Below are 23960 nucleotides of genomic sequence, written 5' to 3'. Positions count from 1 at the left end.
TTCATAATCTTGGCTAGGCTGGTCTTAAACTTCTGATCTTGTGATCCGCACGCCTTGGCCTCCCAAAGTGCTGGGATTACAGGTGTGAGTCATCATGACAGGCCAACATAATTTTTTTAAACTAATAAATCTGTGCAGTAAACGTTAAGGCAAAACCTGGCTGTAGAGGGAATGTTTTAGGAGTACTACTGTACCACCAGAGATCAAGGAGGACCTGCACTAACAGCACGGCTTGAAGACCAAAGCTTATTTGTACTGTGCATTTGCCAATTACTCAGGGTCAACACATATTCTCTCTGGGCAGAAAAGTTTGGCTGTTCTTCCTTTCTTTTCTCCTTCCTTCAAGTTTCTCATCTGCCTATCTATGAGCTGCATCACAGTAATAGAATGATCTGATTCTGGGATATTGTTAGCACAAAGGAATAGTTAAAGAATAAAGCCTCACTATACTCATTAGCATCTATACCTCTTATTATCCAATTCTATTCTAACAATTCTTCCATGTTTAATTTCCTGGAAAAACCATTGTTTCATTACACACACAACTGCAAATTAAATTCATGTTGCCTGGTTAACTGCCAGGGTAGTATTCAATTAGAGCTAGTGCTCATTTCTAAAGGTTCTGGGAAAATGTACCTGCAGCACTTACTCCTACCTGTAGATTCTATAAATATCTTCAGAGCGTCCCTTCCTAAGTCTGAGGATCCAAGCTCCTGGGTTGGCTTTCAGCTGAAAGTAGCCCTAGGAAAAGAAGAAAAGTCCAATGTTAGCTCTCTTCAAAACACCAAAATGCTATTTCTGAGAAATAGTTACTTCTATTTCTGAAATATCAATCACCTATATTGTAAGATACTAAAGAAATCAATGCAACTCTTAAACCAAAACTACACATTAAAAACTCTAGCACAGGCCAGTTTGCAGTAGCTCATGCCTGTAATCCCAGCACTTTGGGAGGCCATGGTGAGTGGATCACTTGAGGTCAGGAATTTGAGACCAGCCTGGTTAACATGGTGAAACCCCATCTCTACTAAAAAGGAACAAAAATTAGCTGGTATGATGGTGTGCACCTGTAATCCCAGCTACTCAGGAGGCTGAGGCAGGAGAATCACTTGAACCCAGGAGGCAGAGGTTGCAGTGAGCCAAGATCACACCACTGCACTCCAGTCTGGGAGTCCACCTCAAAAACAACAACAAAGAAAAACTACTCCAATAAAGGCCAGTCACGCCAATAAATCGTCTGCTCTTTAGCTGTGCTTCAGGAAAGGATCAACGTGTGATGCATGAATAAGCATCGCACTTCCAAAGGCTGTCAGCTCATGAACAATCTATTTTGAGAGGACAATTCAGTTATAGCTGAGTATTCCACCAGCATGATTTTTCTTGCATGTAATTCTAACCTACAAATTTAGCTGAACTAATGATTTCTGTATTGACCAAATTCAGCCCATAATCAATTTTAATCTCACTCTACGGTTAAGAATGCTAATTGCTCCATCATAAATTATAGTGCCCAAATTAACATAACTACAATATCACTATCTGGTGAATGGATTATTTACCAGATTGGCCATAACAATGGTGTCCACAATGACCGGGTTGGCTGAAGTTCCTAAAGTAAACTGCAGTCCCCGTGGAGGTTGGCCTGTGGTGATGTCGTAGCAATGACCTTCTAGTAACAGGTACTCCAGCTCATACTCAGCAGCCACTACACTGTCCACCTGCAATACCAAAAATCCAATCACTTGAAGGCACTCAGCGACAACATGAATAAATATGAAATGCATTATGCAAAGTAAAGGAAGCAGGCAAAAAAGATTTACATAATATACAATCACATATTAAGAAATTCAAGAAAAGACGAAACTATAATGACAGAAAGCAGATTAGCTGTTGCCTAAAACCAGGGCAAGAGGAGTGTACTGTCTGCAAATGGGTACAAAAGAACTTCTGGGGGTAACGGAAATGTTCTGCATCTTGGCTATGGTTGTGGTTAATGACTGCATACAATTAAAAACACTGGGTTGGAAAGAGAAAGGAGAAAAAAACATAAGGAAGTTATTCAAAAAATATGAATGAGGATAAGACACTAAATGTTGTTGAAAAAAAGACCTAAATAAATGCAGACATCCTGCAGTCACGTATCAGTAGAAAAACTTGCACACAGTGTTCACAGCAGCATTATTCATAATAGCCAAAGAGTAAAAACAATCCAAATGTCCATTTGTGAAACGATAAATAAAATGTGGTATGTCCACAAATGAAATACCATCTGACAAGTTAAAAAGAATGAAGCACTGATACATACTACAACATGGATGAATCTTGAAAACAATTTGATACGTGAAAGAAGCCAGTTACAAAAGACTACATGATTCTATTTAGACAAAAAGAATAGGCAAATCCATACAGACAGAAAGTAGACTAGCAGTTTTGAGAGGCTGGGGGGAATGGAGAATGACAGCTAATGAGTATGGGGCTTTTGCTGGGGATGATGAAAACATTCTAAAATTACATAGTGGTGATGGCTGCAACACTCTGTGAATACACTAAAAACTCTGAACTGTACATTTTAAAGGGGCAAATTTTATGGTATATGAATTCCATGTGAATAAATCTGTTATTTTAAAAAATATATCATACCTGGACACTAATGTCTCAGAGGCCCACCTAGACTATAATTCAATCTGTTGTATTATACATGATTAGATTTGGAAGCAATGATATTCTTACCTCTTCTAAATAAATATTATCAAGATCATATGGTGTTCTGACAGATTCTACCATCCAGCTCTCAGGCGTGTTCAAATTCAGAGTGAATAGTGGAGACTGAGGCATATCCAAAAATTTTGCTATTGGACCCTTAGCAAAGCTATTGTCCGAAGTAAAAGAAATCTCTGGTTCTAAGACATAACGGTAAAAGCTGAAATTGAAAAGGAAAGTGTTAGTTTTTTTCAATGTGGCAACAGTACTTGAGTGTATAAGCCCCCACACAGGTAAACAACTGGTTAAAACAAGTAAGATGTGGAGAAGTATCCTTCCAGATTGGGAAAAGTGTTTCCAAAATCATCTTTTGACCTAATGATGCCGCCTGTGGTTGCTGCAGATGCAAGAGAAGGCAAACAAGGACAGCGCTAAGGAGGAGGCCACTACTTCACTCGGATGGCTGCTGTCGGGGTCACAATTAGGTCCTGGGCATTTTCTTCCCTTGAGGGAGGATTAATTTTTCTCTTTAAAACCAATTCCTAAATGCTGATTGAGTTCTCAGGCTAGTCCTGAAAACACTAATAATCTAAACATTTCTCCTACACAAGAATAATGATGAAACAAAACAAAACAAACAAAAACAAAAACAAAAGAATAATGATGGAAGCTCAGAACCCTTTGGTTACTTGTAAATGCTGTTTCAATCCACTTAGAAGCTAACCTATAAAACACAGCACATTGATAAGTTAGAAATTCCCCATAGCCACAACACTAACGGCTTTTTCTATCACTTTTTTCAGAAATGACCATTCCAAAAACTCGTGACAATATATAGCTAAACAAGCTTCTTCTAACATGTATATTCCAAGTTGAAATGAATATTCTTCTTTTAAGATGAAAAGCACAAATGAGGCCAGGCGTGATGGCTCACACCTGTAAACGTAGCACTTTGGGAGGTGAGGCAGGTGAATCACTTGAGGCCAAGAGTTTGAGACCATCCTGGTCAACATGGCAAAACACTGAGTCTACTAAAAATACAAAAATTAGCTGGGCATGGTAGTGTATGCCTGTAATCCCAGCTACTGAGGAGGCAGAGGCTGCAGTGAGCCAAGATCATGCCACCGCATTCCAGCCTGGGCGACAGAGCAAGACTCCATCTCGGGGGAAAAAAAAAGAAAAGGCACAAATACAAATAGGCTGGGTTAATGCTACCTAAATGCTCTAAACACACTGTTTTTAGAACTTCTGATTAGAGTGAAATTTGACAAAAATGAACATTTAGTAAATGACCATTTCAAACAATTGAAACCATTTCAAATGATGTCCACCTATAAACCCATCTGATCCACTAACATGCAGCATGTAACAGAACTTGGATTTAGCACCATTTCTTCAACTGTTTTCTTACATAGCATGTTTTACCTTTTTAAAGGCATGTCAGAAAGTTTAGATTGGCAGTTCATAAATACTCTCAGATTCATGTTTATCAGCTGAGCCAAAACCTAAAAGGAAAACCAGATGACAAAATATTTAGAATTTTTTTCTTCAGAAATGTGTTACTTGACACTGATATTAATACCTCAAGAAAAGATATAAAGATAATAACAGCCACAGAGTCTGCACTGGAGAAACTTCTGGAAATGACAACTCTACTGCAAAATCTAAATCACACATACATAGGACACAGCCAAAATAATGGGAGGTAGGCTGCTGCAGCTCACTGCTCTTCACATGAAGGCAGTTCCTGTGGAGAAGCAGCAGGCAGATCATAGAAAAACTACAGGCCTCATAGTGACCACATGCCAGAGGATGAAAAAACAGAGACACCAATATTCACAAAAAAGGTCAGGGATTTATTCGGCAATGAATGCTGGAGTGGCTGTGTCTTCGTCAGAGCTCTTTTAAATGTCCTAAAATTGTAACATGTTATACATGTCTAAAAGACATGTCAAGACAAAAAATCCATGGTAGTTATAAAAAAGAACAAACACCAAAACGTACTTAATTTACCTCTTTGTCATTATAAATTAAAATATAGCATAACTTAATTCCAGGACGTTTTACTCTGAATGAAAATGTTAATCACTTTTTTTTATTACATGAGGCAGCCAACCACACTTGCACCAACTTTCTAGGGCTGTGAAGTTGTTTCAGAGCCACTGCCAATCTTTGTGAAAACTGCTCTGCCCTGGAACCCCACAGCATTGTCCAGTGCCTGTTGAAGATAACTCAAGGAAAACGAAGCTCTCAGCAAATTTCAGAGCTCGTGACAACTTCAGACAAAGGTGACATACACTGCCTGCACGGCGTTCCTACCAAGAGCAAGGGAGCAAGTCTCTGTGCGTCTCTGGTGACAGGGTCAACGACAGCCACAACATCAAAGTACGTCTCCCCTTCCTTCGGCCTCAGTTTAATTGTACTGAAAGATCAAAAGGATAAAACATTAACCTGGAGGACACAGGAAACAAAAGGTTTTTTTCTTTTTTGTACAATATAACCTTCAACCTTCTTGGCATTTCAAAGAACTGTAGATCTAGAATGACTAGACTATGACAGTGGCCAACTATATAATTCTGTCCATTCCAAAGATTGCAAAACCTTAATAATGGATCTGAAATGGATTGAAAGGTCCATGTAAAGAGAGGAAAAACAGTTTGAAATTGTATTTAACCAAAAACTGCGAAAAGCTACTGAAGTTAGCTTCTGATTGTTATTGAACCTTAAGCCAATTTTTAATTCTTAGCAAGAAGAGTACAAAGAGAAAAGGAATAAATTAATTTTTTAAAAAAATAAGAAAAACATTCCAGAAAACCTGCAAAACAGAGAAAAAGGAAAAATATAATCACAAAATATTCACTATCCCAGTTCACTTAGCTGCATCTCTACGTAATCCTTTCTAGATACCTGTATAAACATTAGTTGAAGATACAGATTAACAATTTCCTTCCTTCTCCGACTACTGTAGCATAAAGATTTTCACATGTTGTTACACAGGAAGCATCCTGAATAAGAAATAATATGCCATTTACCAAATGCATCTGTCAGAGTTTACTCCAGCTCTTCTTTACTGCTGGACATACAGATGGCTTTCAACCTGTAAACAATTTGTATATCCAACTTTCTCCACGTTTGGAAATTTCTTTAGAGTCAAGAAAATATCAGACATGAAATTATGGAATCAAAGGATACAAATACTTTTGTGGCTAGTAAGTATTGCCAATCACATTTCCTGAAGAACTAAACAAATTTACAAGGCCAAAAAATAAATTTCACCACATCCTTCATCAGTATTAAGTTATAGATATTTTGCCTGTTCTTTTTCTTATTTACTTTTTTAGAGACATGGCCTCACTCCAGTCCAGGCCGGAGTGCAGTGGCATGATCATGGTTCACTGAAGCCTCTAACTTCTGGGTTCAAATGATCTTCTCAACTTAGCCTCCTAAGTAGCTAGGACTACAGACACATGCCACCATGCCGGGCTAATTAATTTTTTTGTAGAGATGGGGGTCTCACTATACTGACCAGGCTAGTCTCAAACTCCTGGCCTTAAGTGACCCTCCTGCTCTCGCTTCCCAAAGCGCTGGCATAAGCCACCGCACCTGGCCCTTGTCTTTTTTTTTTTTTTTTTTTTTAAGACAGTCTCATCCATTCACCCAGGCTGGGAGTGAAGTGGTGTGATCTCAGCTCACTGCAACCTTCACCTCCTGGCTCAAGCAATCCTCCTGCCCCAGCCACCAAAGTAGCTGGGATTACATGTGCATGCCACCGTGCCCAGCTAATTTGTATGTTGTTATCAGAGACGGTGTTTTGCCATGTTGGCCAGGCTGGTCTTGAACTCTTGGCCTCAAGCGATCCACTTGCCTTGGCTTCCCAACATGCTGGGATTACAGGCGTGAACCATTATACCCAGCTTCCTTGTCTCTTCTTAACTACATGGTAACTTCTTGTTGCATGTACTCCCTGTGAAGTCATACCGACTTAGGTGTCTTAAAAGGAGCAGGGACCTCTGATGTACTTTTAAAAGGACTCAACTTTAAAGAATTTAAAACTATACCCAATTTTCAAAAACCATTAACTGTTTAAACCATAATATGTTGTTTGCACTGAACAATACTATAATGTGGTTACTATACTAACCACTATTTTTTTTTTTTTTTTTTTTTTTTTACCAAACAACATTTACCTAAGTGGGATGAATACAAAAGAATACCACAAAACAGCATAGCCAAGAAAACTGGCAACAATTTACATGCTCATGAAGGTTACTTCACATTTTAACTGCTTTGGAAGTAATCATCAGAACAGCTTTGTGACTGTGTTGAGGTAGGTGCTTTCAATCTCTGGTATTATTAACAATTTCAGATTGAATCCCGTGCCAATGATGATCCTTCTCATACAACAAAACTTCTGTTACTCTAATACAACTGTTCTCAAAGTGTGGCTCCAGAGCAGTGGCATCAGCTTCCCCTGGGCATTTGTGAGAAGCAAGTCAGGATCCAACCCAGACTTACCGAATCAGAAACTCTGGGACGGGTCCAGCAATCTGCATTTTAACAAGCTCTCTAAGTAAAAGCCAAATTTTGAGAGCCACTGACCTAATTTGTACCTCTGCTATTCTAAAATTCTAGAAGAAAAAGTTCATTAGAAAATAGCATTCTACAAATGCTCCCAAGGGAACCAGAGAGAGAGCATTTCAAACAGGACCATACACAAGAGTGTAACATCTGATCATGCCTGCCCACATCAGGTTTGGCATAGAGTTTCACATGACATGTTCACGTTCTGAGCCAGCCGTGTTCTAGGTGATCAGCAACAGGCACTCCCAGAAACTGACACTGTGAGGTCCTTTACTCATCCCACATCTCTAGAAAAGAGAAAAAGGAACTAGAAAAAAAACAAGGAAAGAGGAGTATTTGTGTGGAAATGGTAACAATATGAGCTAAAAACATCATGTTTAAATATATTCACTATATTGGTCAGAGAAAAGACCAAAATAAAACTAAAAAGTGACAGAGACAGGAACAAGATTTGGAGATTATACACATTTGCGTAGGGTGCATAGAGTAAATGTCAAAGAATACCAGGCTTACTAGCATTAACGCACATGGGACTCCCCTGGGAGCAACTTGCTAAAATGCAGATGCTGATTCCTCAGGACTGGTGTGTATCCAAAGCCTGCATTTCCAACAAGCCCCGAGGCAATGTCTTGCTGCTGGTCCACGGACCACACTTTGAGGGCAAGAGTACATATAACGGATGGTTGAGACCTTTCTATTTCTAGCATAAATGAGAAACTTCTGATTTAAATATAATAAATACTCGTTTAACTGACACAACTCCAATAAGAGAAATTTCTCTAATAATTATAATTTGTCTCATAATAGAATTTACAATTAAGGTATTTTAATTACACAAAACATGGAGACTCATGGAAAAAAAAGACTTCTAAAAAGGGAAGAGAGGTCTTTGCTTAGGACTCCCTACCTTGGCCAAGAAGGGCAAACAAGATGGCAGGTTGATTAGGAAAGGTTTCCTCCTGCTAGTGACTAGATAATGAGTTACTTCCTGAAAGTTCACAAAGTGTTGAGAAAATGGGTGCACTCTGGGTGCCAATGGCCAAATTCAACAAGGATTATGCAGGAGCCATTAAGAATCTTCACCCACTGCTGACATGAAGAATTAGGAGACACAGCCAGTGCAAACAGAAAGGACCTACACTACAATCATCAATCAATCTGATCATGAAAACCTGATCCCCACAAAGATTGGTCATAAGAAAAAACAGGCCCACTAAACCAAAATCCAATCCATGTCAGACTAATCAGATCAGAATCACAGAGGACTAGGACACAGGCATCTATATTTAAAGCCTCCATAGGGATTTTGAGGCACAATCAGTGTATATATATACTTGCCATATAAGGCAAAGGCTGTACATTACTGTACAGGGCTCTCTCTAGAAACAATTAAATCTAATCAAGAAGCAACTCAGACCGTGAGACATTCCATAAGACAACTGGCCTGGACTCTTAAAAAATGTCATCATAAAAGACAAAAGACTAGACCAAAAAAAAAATGGCAGAGAACTCTTCCAGATGAAAAGAGACCAAAGAGACACAACTCTGTAATATGTAATCTGGACCAAAACAAATACAAAAAACGGTTGTTAAAAAGTCATTACGAAGATACTAGAGACATGTGAATAGGAATTGTGTTTTAATATCACCGTACCAAGGTTACATTTCTGAGGTCAGCTAACAGTACTGCAGAGAAGTCCTAGCACTCAGGAGACACATGCTGAAAATGTCAGACACATGATGTCAGGATGTCTGCAATGTATTTCCAAATGGTGCAGGAAAAAATATGACCGTGTATATACGAACATAAATAAACTACTCAAGTAGTTATTATAAAGTACTACACAGACACACACACATATACACACGCACACACGCAGATGACAAATATAAAGCAAATGTGACATACCAACAACTGGCGAATCTAAGTGAAGGATATTCAGGTGCTCATTATATTAGTCTTACAGCTATTTCTAGGTTATAAAGTTTTCAAAACAAAAAAGTGAAGAACGAGAAGGCAAACTCCCTCATTATGCTAAACTTACTTAAAAACAAAGTTTTTGGCCAAGCACCATGGCTCACGCCTATAATCCCAGCACCCTGGAAGGCTGAGGCAGGTGAATCACTTGGGCTTAGGAGTTTAAAACTCACCTGGGCAACATAGTGAGACCCCATCTCTACAAAAAATACAAAAATCAGCCAGGCATGGTGGTAAGCGCCTGTTGTCCCTTCTACACAGGAGGCTGAGGTAGGAAGATTACTTGAGCCCAGGTAGCAGCGGAGGCAGTGAGCTCATATCACGCAAATGCACTCTAGCCCAAGTGACAGAGTGAAACCCTGTCTTTAAAAAGAAAAAAGTTTTCAATAAAAGATGAATGAGATAAGTACTTTAATAATCTGTTTATTTATTTTTTATTATTATTTTTTCTGAGACAGTCTTGCTCTGTCTCCCAGGCTAGAGTACAATAGCACAATCTCTGCTCACTGCAACCTCCACCTCCCAGGTTCAAGCAATTCTGTCTCAGTCTCCTGAGTAGCTGGGATTACAGGCAGCTGCCACCACACCTGGCTAATTTTTGTATTTTTGTACAAGATAGGGTTTCACCATGTTGGTCAAGTTGGTCTCAAACTCCTGACCTCAGGTGATCTGCCGGCCTCAGCCTCCCAAAGTGCTGAGATTACAGGCGTGAGCCACCATGCCCAGCCAATCTGTTTATTTTTTTGTGAAACAGGGTCTTACTCTGTTGCCCAGGCTGGAAGTACAGTGATGCAATCATGGCTCATTGTAGCCTCTACCTCCAGAGTAGCTGGGACAACATGCACATGCCAACACACCCAGTTAATGTTTGAAAATTTAAAATTTTTTTTTAATTAAAATTTTTTTTTTTTGAGACAGAGTCTCACTCTGTCACCCAGGCTGGAGTGTAGTGGCGTGATCTCGGCTCACTGCAACCTCCGCCTCCCAGGTTCAAGCGATTCTCCTGCCTCAGCCTTCTGAGTAGCTGGGATTACAGGCACATGCCACCGTGCCCAGCTAATTTTTGCATTTTAAGTAGAGATCGGATTTCAACATCTTGGCCAGGCTGGTCTTGATCTCCTGACCTTGTGATCCACCCGCCCTGGCCTCCCAAAGTGCTGGGATTACAGACGTGAGCAACCGCGCCCGGCCTGTTTGAAAATTTTTTTGTAGAGACAGGGTCTCACTTTGTTTGTTGGTCTTGAGCTTCTGGATTCAAGCAATCCTCCCACGTTGTCCTCCCAAAGTGCTGGGATTACAATGACCTGTCTTTGTTCATTCTTGAATTTAAGTACAACTGCTCTGTTTAATTAAATGCAGTCTGTTTTCTACTACAAGGGCGCACTCAGAGTTATTTCAGATTAATTTTGAAATAAATCTCAGTCAGCAACTGAGATTTATGAATTTTATATATGAATACAAATATATATGTGAAAACTACACACCAAATAAATGTTCGATTCCTGTAAGAACTTACATATAAATCTTATATGGTAAAATGAAGGAGCTGAGGTAAAGGCAAACTTAAGAGTTTAATATTCAAGAACACGCACAAATTCAACATTACCTATGTCTGTCTTCAAAAAACTGGTACTCGATTCTTGCATCTCCTTTTGGTTGTGCTGACAGGAGAGCATCCACCTTCATTACCAAGTCACTTGCCCTGAAAGAAGGGGTTAGAGATATCTTAGCATCTTTTTAACGGCAAGTTTTCCAATTATTGCCAAACATATCACCAGCCCAAATACTGAATGCTAACAAGATGGTTTGAACAAGGTTTAAGTCTGTATTAACAGGCATGAGAGATTGATTAATGTTATAACCTTGAAGAAGTTACTCATTTTCCCACATGTGAAATGGAAACAGCACCCTCTCTGCATGAATCTTGTAAAACTGCACAACTCTGCAATGCACCTAGCTGAGGCCCTGGCCTATCTACTACAGGCTGTATTGTGTGTATTCTCCCTTGTCCTTTTAAAATATTTGTAAAATAACTATTACTTTTTATGACTATTAGAGTAATAATTGACTGGAAAAGCATACTGAAAAATAAATATAAAGAAAATTGAAATTACACATTACATCACCAAGAAATAAGCTCTGATATTTTGGCTCAAAATTCTGTATTTTTAAATATCTATTAACAAAATGGAATTATACTGACAGCCTGCATTTTTACTTAGAAATATATCATAAAAATCCTTTGGGGGGTTAATAAATACAGCAGTATTTTAATATTTTTGTTTGTTTGTTTTAGACAGGGTCTCACTCCAGTTGTCCAGGCTGTAGTCCAGTGGCTTGATCTCAGCATCCTTGACCTTCCACACTCAGCTGATTCCCCCACCTCAGCCTCCCAAGTAGCTGGGACTACATGTGCGCAACACCAGGCCCAGCTAATTTTTTGTATTTTTAGTACAGACAGGGTTTTGCCATGTTTCCCAGGCTGGTCTTGAACTCCTGGGCTCAAGCAATCTAACTCCCAAAGTGCTGGGATAACAGTCATGAGCCACCGTGCCTAGACTATTTCAATGTTTTTTTTATGACTGCATTATATTATATTTATGGACACAAAATAATCTAAATATTAAACCAATCCACTATTGAACATCTATGTTGTTTCTAGTTTCACTATTATAATTAACACTGCAGTAAACAACTTTAAAAAGAATTTTATTGCCCCTGGCTCTTCTAAAATTGATTTCTAACAGAAAAAGATCTTGAACTAAACCTGAAAAAAAAAGCTCCAATTTGCTGAACCAAAGACTAAATCCTGAGTAAGAATTTAAAAAGAGTATTTGTGAATGTATCTGAACTATCATTAAGCCTATACATTTTCTTTGAATGCAGCAAATATATCAAATTAACTATTTTGGTTCAACTTCTCAATATAAATGCCAAATATATATAATATAGGCCATTCTCTTCCTGATGTGTCAACATGGTCACAAAACATGTCAAGGGGCGCTTGCTTACATGGACTGGGGTGAGCAGGCCAACAAGAAACTCCCTGAAGGCTGATGAAGTACCATGATCAAAGCATCCAGAGCCAAGCTTCAGGACAGCCTTGGGATGCAGGTTGGGTCATGAGTGACAGCTGTGGCTGTCACAGGGAAGGAGACCACTCCAAGGTGGGGCAGCGCATGCCTGTGGCGTGGCTGCTTCGAGTCATGATTACCTCCTGGCCTACATCAGGGAAGTGTTTCATAGGCCGGGACGAAGGGCATCACTCAGGAGCCACTGAGATAAGAGGGACGCTCCTTATTTGTAGCCCCAGTATTGGCCAAAATGAGAAAAGATTTCTTCCCATATCATACAAGACATGGCAACAGCTGACTTTAACAACTTTCCAAGTCAACATTTCTCTAAAACATGCCCTGCAACTCTGTAGCATGATGATGTAAGGGAAAAAAACCAGCAGAACTTTTTTTTAGTATATATTTATTTTGTTACTTTTTATGAGATGGAATCTCACTCTGTCACCCAGGCTGGAGCGCAGTGGTGCAATCTCGGCTCACTGCAACCTCCCCAGAAGAAGTTTTAAATTTTATATCCTCCAACTATGCATCAAAGAACACATCTCCACAGAATGGGAGAAAATGTTTGTAAATCATGTATCTGGTTAGAAAGTGATATCCAGAATGTATAAAGAACTGCCACATCTCTACAACAATAAAAACAACCCAGTTAAAAATAAGCAAAGGAGCTGGGCATGGTGGCTCACACCTGGAATCTCAGCACTTTGGGAAGCTGAGGCAGGCAGATCACGAGGTGAGGAGTTCGAGACCAGCCTGGCCAACATAGTGAAACCCCATCTCTACTAAAAATACAAAAAAAAAATTAGCTGGGCATGGTGATGCATGCCTGTAACCCTAGCTACTCAGGAGGCTGAGGCAGGAAAATCACTTGAACCCGGGAGGTGGAGGTTGCAGTGAGCCAACAGGGCGCCATGCACTCCAGCCTGAGTGACAGAGGGAGACTCCGTCTTGGGTGGGGGGAGCACAAAGGACTTGAATAGACATTCTCCCAGAGATACATATGTAGCCAATCTGCACATGACATGATGCTCAACATTACCAATCATTAGGGAAACGCAAATCAAACCACAAAGAGATAGCACTTCATACCCACGAGGATGGCTATTATAAAAATCAAACAAACAAAAATCCAGAAAATTACAAATGTTGTGAGGATGTGGAGAAACTGAAATCCTTGGGCATTGTCAATGGGAACGTAAAATGGTACAACCACTGTGGGAAAAGGTATTGCGGTTCCTCAAAAAATTAAACATAGAAATATATCCTCCAACTACACAGTCATCTGATATTTAATGCAGAAACTAGGTATATATAACATGGACTACAGGTTCCATCCAAACAATTTATTTTCTTCCATTAAGAGAAATAACACACTAAAATACATCAGCTTATAATAACACTGAAATACTTAAAATAAAAACAACAACAACCAATTCATCATCACCTTTGAAGACACAAGGGAAACAACTCAGTAGTCTCACTGGTAAATAAAAGAAAGATTTAAACTGCCTTTCTTTTCCTGAACAAAATAAATCTGAAGGGTAACCAAATAGGTAATGAGGGAAAGTATCACTTTACATAAGTATTCCAGGTAATAAATAAACTAGCCTCTTTACTTCTGCACATGTTTGAAATTTTTCACAACCAAAAGTTATAAAAATAAAAACAGAGAGAACTAATTCAGTTCTTTAAATAGTAGACTACAAAATAAATTCTCTTGTTTCAACAGAAGCATACATTTGAATTGAAGAGAATTATTAGATTTTAAAATTAGAAATAAAACACCGTGGGATATGTAGTGAGTGACAATATACAATCCTAACTGACCAATGAAGAAAGTCCAATTATATAACCCCTGTAATTCCTCCTATGGCAAAACTTACACATCTTCTTCTACCCGAAGCTGTTGAACGTGAGATTTTATTTTCTGTCCTGAGGTTTTTAAGATGATATTTTCGAGGAGGTGGAAATCGTCTTGATTAAAGAGCTCACTATCCTTCAGTGGCCCAATGATCTGTGAAGGAGAAAAGCAGGCGCTCAGAGCCGGAAGGCTGCCTGCACTCAGCAAGCTGCTAAGAAACCCTCTGATGTCCTCAGGCGATCTCATACACCAGGTCACCTTAAAAAGCTGAGACAGGTACATGTCTAGACAAAATCAGTGAAACAATACAAAGTGAAGCCCAAAACAATTATTTATAGCTACCTGTTTACTTATCGATTCCTCAAGGACACAGTGTAAACCTGTGTACATCACAGTACTTTACAGTAAGCAAACTGCAAAGTAAAATAAAATTGCAATGTAGTTTTCATTAATTCTCCCTGAATAAAAACAACAAAGGCCACTTTATGTGTCAAAGGCCATACTGATTTACTGTCTGAGAGCCACCACACTCTCTCACTGCCTCGTACAATGGCAGGACACAAATCGACGGCAGGAAGGCTCCACCCAGGGATGTTTGCCTATGTCAAAAAGCACAGCCCTTGGAAATAGGAGGCAGAAATATCATTGGCACTTCATAAGCCCCAATCACCTTTGAAAAAAGAGTGGCTCTGTTTGAAGAGTTTACTAGCTTCAGAGAAGAATTCTGCAAAGACTGGTCACAGAGCTAATGTGAAGTCAAGCTTGACAAATCCTCACCCTTCCATTGCTGATCACTGCCCTCTGTCCCTTCTTCAGCTTCAGAACATCCCTGCAGTACACGGCATGAGACAAAATGAAATCCATTTTGGAAGACTCAAAGACCTCTTTAAAAAGACTGAAATCCATTCCCTAGGAAAGTAATCATTATTAAGGAAAAACAGTCGTTATTATGCAAACCATATAAATGAAAAAACACAGTGAATAAACCATAAAAGTCTCTTTTCCTGGAAAGTAATAACTAATTTTCATAATTAACATTAAGCTGTGTCAATTCTTCAGTCTCCCCACCATCTCCCTACTACTTAAGAGTAATTGCTATTTCCTTATCTTTTCCTGTGATTTGTTCGACTGGCAGACTATTCTTCATTTCTTTATTCTGTATTTTAAAATCTTTTTAATTTCCAGTGACAGCTTCTTTTCCTAACTGAAGTTTCAAATAATGTATACTCATCATTCTGTAAAAAATTTAAAAACTACAAAACTGTGTCAAAAAAATAAGTAACAGATAATACAAATGAACAAACACAGGCTTACTCTGGAAACACATCAAAAACCTATACGCCTTGAACCCATAAGTGGCTCAAATCTCCATTTTTTTGCTCTATAAATAAGTCATATTGTCTCTTTTAAAAACTGTACATAACAAAATGGCCCCATACTTAACACAAAACTCAAATCATGTACCACAAGAAAGCTAGGGAAGGTTAAAATAAAGGGAATGTGACAATTATTTCTTGAAAAGATTCTTTCAAATTAAAAAAAATTCCCTGAGACTCAGGACTAAAATGACAAATCATGATCATGATCCGGACATGTAAGCCACAGGGAGTGAGCTTCTGCAGAGAGAATGCAGCCTCGTGAGAGGCTTGGAGCCTTACCCCAACAGAGAACTCCGCAATGTCAGCTCCTGAGGCCAGGGCCTCTGCAGCCCCCTCCTTGGCCATTTTGGTGATGAAGTTCTTAGCAGCGTTGGAGGTCTGAGTTTGGAGAGCTGCCCAGATTGCTCTGGAAATCTGAGTGTTCTCATAGCTTATCTCTTTGGCAGGATTATTTATCATGCTTATTCTAACATTGTTACTGGATTTCTGTTCACAAAATGGGAAATGAGAGTCATATGGTAGATATTTTTGAACTTAAAAAGCAGCATTAACATCAGTCATGTTCAATAAGTAGCAAATAGAATCTCTCTTAAAAGTCTCAAGTAGTTCTCCTCTGCATTCAGAATAAAATTAAAATGCCATCATCAAGCATTCAAAAACCTTACATGAAGTGGCCTCCAGCCCACCTTTCCAATTACATTTCTTACTAGCCCTGTATGTTTGAAGAATATAAAATGTGGTATGCCTCACACTGGCATACCAACCCCAACTACATTACATCTTTACTTCCTTAAGTTCTAACCATTTTTCGGTGCTCTGCTCAAACCCATGGCCTTTCCACATTCCGAATACAACTCAATCTCTCCCTGGGTGAAAAGACAAGAATCCAAGTGGAAGAATATACCCAGGACACACAAAGCCAAAAAATGGCTTGTACCAATAACATAAGCAACAGAAATTTATATTCGTGTGTACCAAAAGACATATAAGAATATTCACTGCAACAGTCTTATAATGGCACCAAACTAAAAACCCAACTGTCCTTCAAACAGCGTAAACAAACAAAACTTTGTGGTACAGCCATATGATATAATATTACAGGATGAAAAATGACTATATACCCCTACTTGTAACATCACGAATAAATCTCACGAGAGATTGAGCAAAGAAACCAAACACAAATGAAATTGCATATGATTTCATTTTAATAAACTAAAAGATAGGCAAACCTATTATCTAATGTGAGAAGAGGGAAGAGGGGTAGTGCCTGGGCACAAGTGTGGGAGAGCTTTTAGGAACTTAAGAATTCTTTATTTTTTGACCTGAGTGGTGGTCACAAGAGTGTGTTCTCTTTGTGACACTGTGTATCCTATGATTTGAGCACTTCCTGTGAACCTACATTTTACTTCAATTAAAACAGTTATTAAAAAATGTAACTCTCCCTCCCCATTCTCCTACCCTAGTACCACTTGAAGATGTATGCATTTGTGTTAGAGTGCCTTTCACATATAACTATCACCCTTAGCTAGAACTGCCCTGATCTAACTTCGAACTGACCACAGTATTTGGTCCACTCCTTGAACACCAGGACACACAAAGCCAAAAAAGGACTTGTACCAATAACATAAGCAACAGAAGGGCACTCAGCACATAAGTACAATTGAAACCACCTGGATATTTCCTTATTTCATTAAGCCTTCCCAGGTACAAGGTGGAAAGGGGACCATGAGGAGGGCTGTGAGGTACGGATGAAGATGCAAACTGAAACAGCTCAGGAAAAATAATTTTGACATCTTATCCTCTAACAATGATCTTCTCCAGGAGAATCAGCTGCTTCTCAACCACCTGCCACTGCCACTTACTCAAGCCCAACTATTCACGGCAGCATATCTTTTCAGAGCATCTATGTGTGTATCACTCAGTGCATCTGGATCTACCTCTACTAAACACACACACTACCATTGCTGTGTGCCACTGCCCCCACGCCCAGACCTCTGTCGTGGGAAGGGCCCATCTCCCCGATACAGTACACAACATAATCGCTGGAGCAACTCTGCTGCAAGAACATGAACAGACATGCGATAAAACTTGTCTATGATGAGGAGCTCACTATTTATTTTTGTCTCTATAAGAATCTATTCCTTTCAACAAAGCCTGGATACTGCAGTCTTAGATCTCTTTTCTTGTGAGCTGGCAGATCTCTAGAGATACGATGCTCTGTTCCCTCGAGCATTAAGAAAGCAGGACTCCCAACTCCCACTGAACAATCTGAGCCACACAGCAATGTCCATGAGGACAACTACAGCCGCAAACAAAAATATAAAATGAAGTCATAGATACTTGCCTGATGCCTGATGGCATCATACAATAACTGCCGTCCAGAAGGACTATCAAAATCCCCAACAATCCAAAAAGTTACTGGCCTAATAAAAGAATCATCTGTAGAAAAACAAAAATAACTAATTGAGTTGGAAGAGAAAAGCACATTCTGTGTTTCAACATTCTGAAAATGAAATTGACCAAATAATTTGTGAAAACCATGCAAAAAGAAGAAAATGACAAGCTTAATAAAGACAGAAGGAAAGGTAGTACAATTTACTATAAGGAAAGCAGGGGAATCTTCCACAGAGTTTAGTTACAGACTAGGAACATGCACTAATGAATTCTACTGTGGTCTGGGCATCTGTCAGCATGTAAAGTAAAAAACAGCCTTTGAACATGTGGGCAACATACTGTCATTTTTTTAAATTGATTTTTTTCTGGCAGGAACAAGGAGAAGAAGGGCATACTGTCATTTTTAACCATATTCATTTGTAATTTTCTGAAAATTCTTTAGAAATATTTATACAAAATTTATCTACATTGGCCAGGTGCAGTGGTTCATGCCTGTAATCCTAGCACTTTGGGAGGCTGAGGTAGGTGGATCACTTGAGGTCAGGAGTTCGAAACTAGTCTGGCCAACATAGTGAAACCCTGTCCCTACTAAAAATACAAAAAATTTAGCTGGGTGTGGTGGCAGGCGCCTGTATTCCCAGCTACTTGGGAGGCTAAGGCAGGCAAATCACTTGAATCTGGAAGGCGGAGGCTGCAGTGAGCCAAGATCACACCACTGTACTCCAGCCTAGGTAACAGAGCAAGACTCCGTCTCAAAAGAAAAAAAATTATCTACATTGATATAGCCTCCTGTTACTCACAGATTCCAGAAACAGTACAATTAAGTGTTGATAAATTCTAAATTACACTGGTTGCTGAAACCACTGAAGAAAATTAAGAAATAGAACATTCTGAAGTTTTAAGTTACCATAGATTTCCTTGGAGGACATTCCTGGACAAAGGTAAAGAGAAAAGAGTAGAAGAAAAGAAAATATCATTTCTGTAATGAATGCCTACTATAAGAGTCAAAAATCTAAACAATGGCTAACATGGTCTATAGTTCTTCCTGTTGCTTAGTCTCATCAGCGTCACAGTGCTGTCCTAGTATCCTGAGAAAGTTTCTTTCAAGAACCAAATGGAGTAATTGCCTGTATTCTACATACTGCTGGAAAAGCAGGACTTCTCTCAGGGAGAGACCACAGTGGAAATTTAAAAAGTGGATAAAAATAGCTGCCTTGAAAGACAGCCAGTGCTTTTTTGAAGCACTGATCAGAGGGGCACAGAATCTGTCTGCCACTAAAGGGGCATCATCTTATAAAATCTTAGCCTAAATAAATACTTCTACATAAAATCAGCTTCAAAGATTATACGAGGCTTTCTAAAACCAACTTTTATAAACCCCAAAACAATATTAACCCTGTACTGTCATTTTCAATCCATTAACCCATTTTTACAATATAAATGTTTTTTCCATTTGAACTATGAAATATTTTCCTTTTGACTTAACAGGTAATACAACATTTATAAAGATGTTTGAATTCTTAAAGAAATGTATATTTTAAACAAATATACAAAGGATTACATTTTAAATATTTTCTAGATTCAAAGCATTATAAGAAATAAGAAAAATTATGAAGTCTCTTTCCCTTAATTTGCACATTAAGATGAATATGCAAAAACTTTTTTAAAAACATTGAATGCAAGATAAGCCTCAAATGGATTACCTTTCTTTGTCAGATAGTTCATACTATTGACTACAGCAGCAGTCTTGCCTTGGGAATCCAAGGTAGTAAATCTAGCATAATCATCCACAAAGAAGTTATCTGGGAGAAAAAATGAAATAGGTATATATTAAGTTCCAGTTCAATTTAATGTTAATATTCAACTGATAACCTGACTTGGTCATAATAATAAGATATATAAAAATGCATGAGCCAAGTATATTAAGTTCCATGTTTACTGAACAAGTTCACAACATGGCCCCTAACCCTATTGAAGTCACATATCAAAGATACAAGGTTGATGAAAACATACATATCTCATACAGCTATCATATAAGTATGTGTCAGTTTAATGGCTGAAATTCATCCTATTCCCATTCCTGTCACTTGTCAATTGGAGAATAATCTCAAAGAGATCCCCTTAACTCATTTCTCCCTTCCCCAGTCCGACCAGTAGAGTAAGGTCTTCCCATTCCTATGGAGGAAGCAGGGGTAAAAGAGAAAATATATAACAAAACTGGTTTTTATTTTGTAGGTCTAACAAAATATCCCTTTTTAAACCCTTAACAGAAATAAAAGGTCACTGTCACTCTTTTCAGATATGTACCTTCTCCAATTAGTGTCGAAGGGCGATCCTCATTATTCATTTCCCCTCAGATGATTATTCCTACAACTCCAGTTTCATCAAGTCATTCTCTCGCTCTAAACTACCCACTAATTTCCTGCAGACTATTAAATGGTCTCCAGCCTAGTATCATAAACCCTCTGTCTCTAACGACCTCCCCAATCCTAAACATTATTGCACCCTACACAAATGTCAGTCTTCTCATCGCTGTCATATACAGTTTGCCTGCCTACCCACCCATCTATTCATCTGTGCACATGCTCATTCATCTACGCTATCACTTGACAATGCACACTGAACACCTACTATCCATAGAATTCTATCCAGGAAAACAGCAGGAAATAAGTCAGACACGGTCCATTTTGTGAAGGAAGGGAGAGCACACCATACCAGTAAAAATTAGTATCCTACTAAAAAGGCTCCAGGACAGTCAAAGCCAAAGAAATGTGGGTGACGGTGCCATCACCACCAGGTCAGAAGGATGTCAGTGCCTCCTAATGGACATTTGCACTGGGTTCATCTGACAGCCGGCATCTTTGCCACTGTGGTCTAGCATTGTTTCATAGCTCAATACAGCAACACTCAATGGAAAAGGAAATTAAAAAACAACTGTTATTATGCTCCTTATTCATGTGCATTCCAGAGACAACCTTTCAAGTTTAAATAAAAATGATGAAAACAACAAACACTTAGGACCAAGAGTCACAACACGCTCACCTTGCTCTACTGAAATTTCAGGGAAGAAAGGAAAACCCAGCTGTGAAGAAAAAACTTACTTTCTGGGTAGTTTCTTTCTCAAATATAAGCCTATATTTACATCTTTTCCTCAGTGTGTATGCTTATGTATGTGTGTGTATTTTCCTCTACCTAAAAGAAACTTTCAGTTTCAAGCGGATTAGAGATAGTGCATTAACAACCACAGATTGCTATGCTCATTATACTCAACTATAATACTAAATAGTTGGTTATGCATTACACACATCTTTCCTTCCCCAGTGAGATTTCATGGGCTAGTGATGACAGTTCCATCTCATTTCCAGGTGTTTGCTGAAGTGGCCTTCAGAGTCTCGAGGAAGGCACAAAGAACAAATTGCACCTGGACTTAACGTATTTTTTTAGCTCTTATAAGGTATTCCAGTGGAAAACACCCAAATGTCCACCAACTGAGGAACAGATACATGTGGACTATCCACAAAGTGGACTATAAAAAGGAACGAAATGCTGACGTATCAACAACATGCATAAACCTTAACATGTTAAATTAAAGAAGCCAGGCACAAAAGGCTTCCAATTATATGAAATGTCTAGAATAGGCAAATCCATAGAAACAGAAAAGTAGATTAGTTGTTGCCAGGGGATGGGGGAAGGGAGGAACAGACAGTGACTACTAAAAGGTACATGGAATTTTGGGGGGTGATAATGACATAAAATTAGACAGTGGTAATGACTGCACAAACTTTGTGGTTTTCTCATTAAAAAAACCATTAAATTGCATACTTTAAAAGGTTGAGTTTTACGGAATATACATTGTATCTTGATGAAGCTGCTAAAGGCCTTCCTAAGTTCCTACAGTGAAATTCAGTGAGATATTTGTGGATTTTATGGCTGATTCTAGAATGAGGATGAAGAAAGAGAACTGCTTTATGACTAGGGAAGCCAAAAATCCAGGTCCATTCTCATTATCAATTGTCTGTTTAGTTGACATTTAAAGGGCAATAAATATTTTTCAAAGTTTACAGGGTTTTGCCCAGGAAGATGTTTTCTTCTTTACGAGGAAACTCCTACGAATTTAGAAGCTCGTATTATGAACTAAAGGTGCAAAGAGTTTACACATAAAATTTTCTCACAATCTTGGGCTATTTTCTGAACACTGCAGAAGATAATCAGAATATTAAAAGCTGAAAAAATGTAAAGATTCTGAAAATCTATAAAAGTCAAAAAAAAAGTATAAGGTTGTTCCTGAAATGCTCCTTACTACTCGCTGTTAAATCCAGGTAGTCTCGTTCAGCTGTCAAAATCCTAGAATTGATTCGTGGAACAACATTTGGCTGATTCATGATATACTCTACCACATCTTGATCATGGGGCAGTTCACCCTACAAGAAAAAAAAAGGAGGTTGAGGGGGAAGCGTAAAGCACATTTAAGCAATAATAATTCATTAGTTACTAGAAACTTATTAATTTTATAAGCAGCTTCCTCTGTGCTAATAATAGTTAAGACAGAAGTTACCGTGCTATTGGTCCCTGTCACTGCCAAGCATACCTGGGCACATTGCCTACAGCATCTCTACCTCTATCAACAATGTGAGGCAAACGTTGTTGACATTCATTGTAAAGATGAGGAAGCTAAGGCACAGAAAGGTTAAATAACTTACTCAAACTCACAAAGCCAATGCAAAGTGATTATGAAATGCAAACCCAGACCAGGAGCAGTGGCTCACACCTATAATTCCAGCACTTTGGGAGGCTGAGGCAGGCAGATTGCTTGAGGTCATGAGTTAGAGACCAGCCTGGGCAACATGGTGAAATACACTAAAAATATTTCTGTATTTTTAGTATCTCTACTAAAAATACAAAAGTAGCCAGGCGTGGTGGCAGGTGCTTGTAATCCTAGCTATTCAGGAGGCTGACGCAGGAGAATCACTTGAATGTGGGAGGCAGAGGTTGCAGTGAGCCAAGATCACACCACTGCACTGGGATACAGAGTGAAACTCTGTCTCAAGAGAAAAAAAAAAGAGAGAAAAAAATGCAAACCCATGTTTATTTGGTCTCTCCACACACCACTGCGCTTTCCCATAAGCTCAACAAATTAGTTAAGGGTTAACATAAGCAAAAAATCCATCTGTAGAACTACTCATAGTTAGCTTCTTTCTTAAGGAGAAAACCAAAGGTCTTCTCTCAAACAGTTAATATGCTTTGTAATAAAACCACTTCCATCTTTGTTCAATCTCAGTCATCCAAGTAACCCTGTATCTCCAGAGTTAGAATTACAATGAGAGGAGGAGAAATCATCTGTCATTTATTCTTCCCTTTTCCATAGCTCATATTACAGAAAAAGTTATACTTCTTGAAGGTGACCTCAGAGCCATGTGTCAACAACTATGCAAATGTGCAGATTTACCAAACTTAAAATATTTAACACACAAGTATATTTTAAAGTCATTTTTTTTTTTTTGAGATGGAGTTTCGCTCGTTAACCAGGCTGGAGTGCAATGGCGCAATCTCGGCTCACCGCAATCTCGGCTCACCGCAACCTCCGCCTCCCGGATTCAGGCAATTCTCCTGCCTCAGCCTCCTGAGTAGCTGGGATTACAGGCACACGCCACCATGCCCAGCTAATTTTTGTATTTTTTTTAGTAGAGACGGGGTTTCACCATGTTGACCAGGATGGTCTCTATCTCTTGACCTCGTGATCCACCCGCCTCGGCCTCCCAAAGTGCTAGGATTACAGGCTTGAGCCACCGCGCCCGGCCAAGTCATTTTCTTTTTTATCCTGAGACAGGGTCTTCCTCTGTCACCCAGGCTGGAGGGTATAATGAGATCCATAGCTCACTGCAGTCTCTACCTCCAAGGCTCAAGGGATTCTCCCACCTCAACCTCCCAAATAAGCTGGGACTACAAGCATGTGCTATGACACCCAGCTAATTTTTGTATTTTTATAGAGATGG

At 39.0% G+C, this 23960-nt stretch overlaps 1 protein-coding gene across 4 annotated transcripts in view; it reads right to left on the bottom strand.

The window, feature by feature from the left end:
• The window catches only part of UGGT1 (UDP-glucose glycoprotein glucosyltransferase 1), a 109330-nt gene that overhangs the window by 21012 nt on the left and 64358 nt on the right, over window positions 1–23960 (bottom strand). For 3 of the 4 annotated variants that reach the window (XM_064382869.1, XM_064382872.1, XM_064382871.1), the window contains exons 19-31: window positions 22268–22388; window positions 19671–19769; window positions 18875–18898; window positions 17918–18012; window positions 15853–16059; window positions 14972–15103; window positions 14217–14347; window positions 10866–10961; window positions 5020–5122; window positions 4126–4205; window positions 2731–2920; window positions 1560–1718; window positions 656–741 (exon numbers count right to left, since the gene is read on the bottom strand). In XM_064382869.1, coding sequence (XP_064238939.1) covers window positions 656–741; window positions 1560–1718; window positions 2731–2920; window positions 4126–4205; window positions 5020–5122; window positions 10866–10961; window positions 14217–14347; window positions 14972–15103; window positions 15853–16059; window positions 17918–18012; window positions 18875–18898; window positions 19671–19769; window positions 22268–22388 — 1523 coding nt within the window. The remainder of the gene's footprint in view (window positions 1–655; window positions 742–1559; window positions 1719–2730; window positions 2921–4125; window positions 4206–5019; window positions 5123–10865; window positions 10962–14216; window positions 14348–14971; window positions 15104–15852; window positions 16060–17917; window positions 18013–18874; window positions 18899–19670; window positions 19770–22267; window positions 22389–23960) is intronic. The other variant, XM_064382870.1, reaches the window with a different exon arrangement.

This window comes from Aotus nancymaae, unplaced genomic scaffold, assembly GCF_030222135.1.
Source record: "Aotus nancymaae isolate 86718 unplaced genomic scaffold, 86718_ANA_hifiasm-v0.15.2.pri h1tg000029l, whole genome shotgun sequence".
NCBI classification, from domain to species: Eukaryota; Metazoa; Chordata; class Mammalia; order Primates; family Aotidae; genus Aotus; species Aotus nancymaae.
The sequence above is the reverse complement of the archived record's forward strand: the minus strand, read 5'-3'. Positions and strand labels throughout refer to the sequence as shown.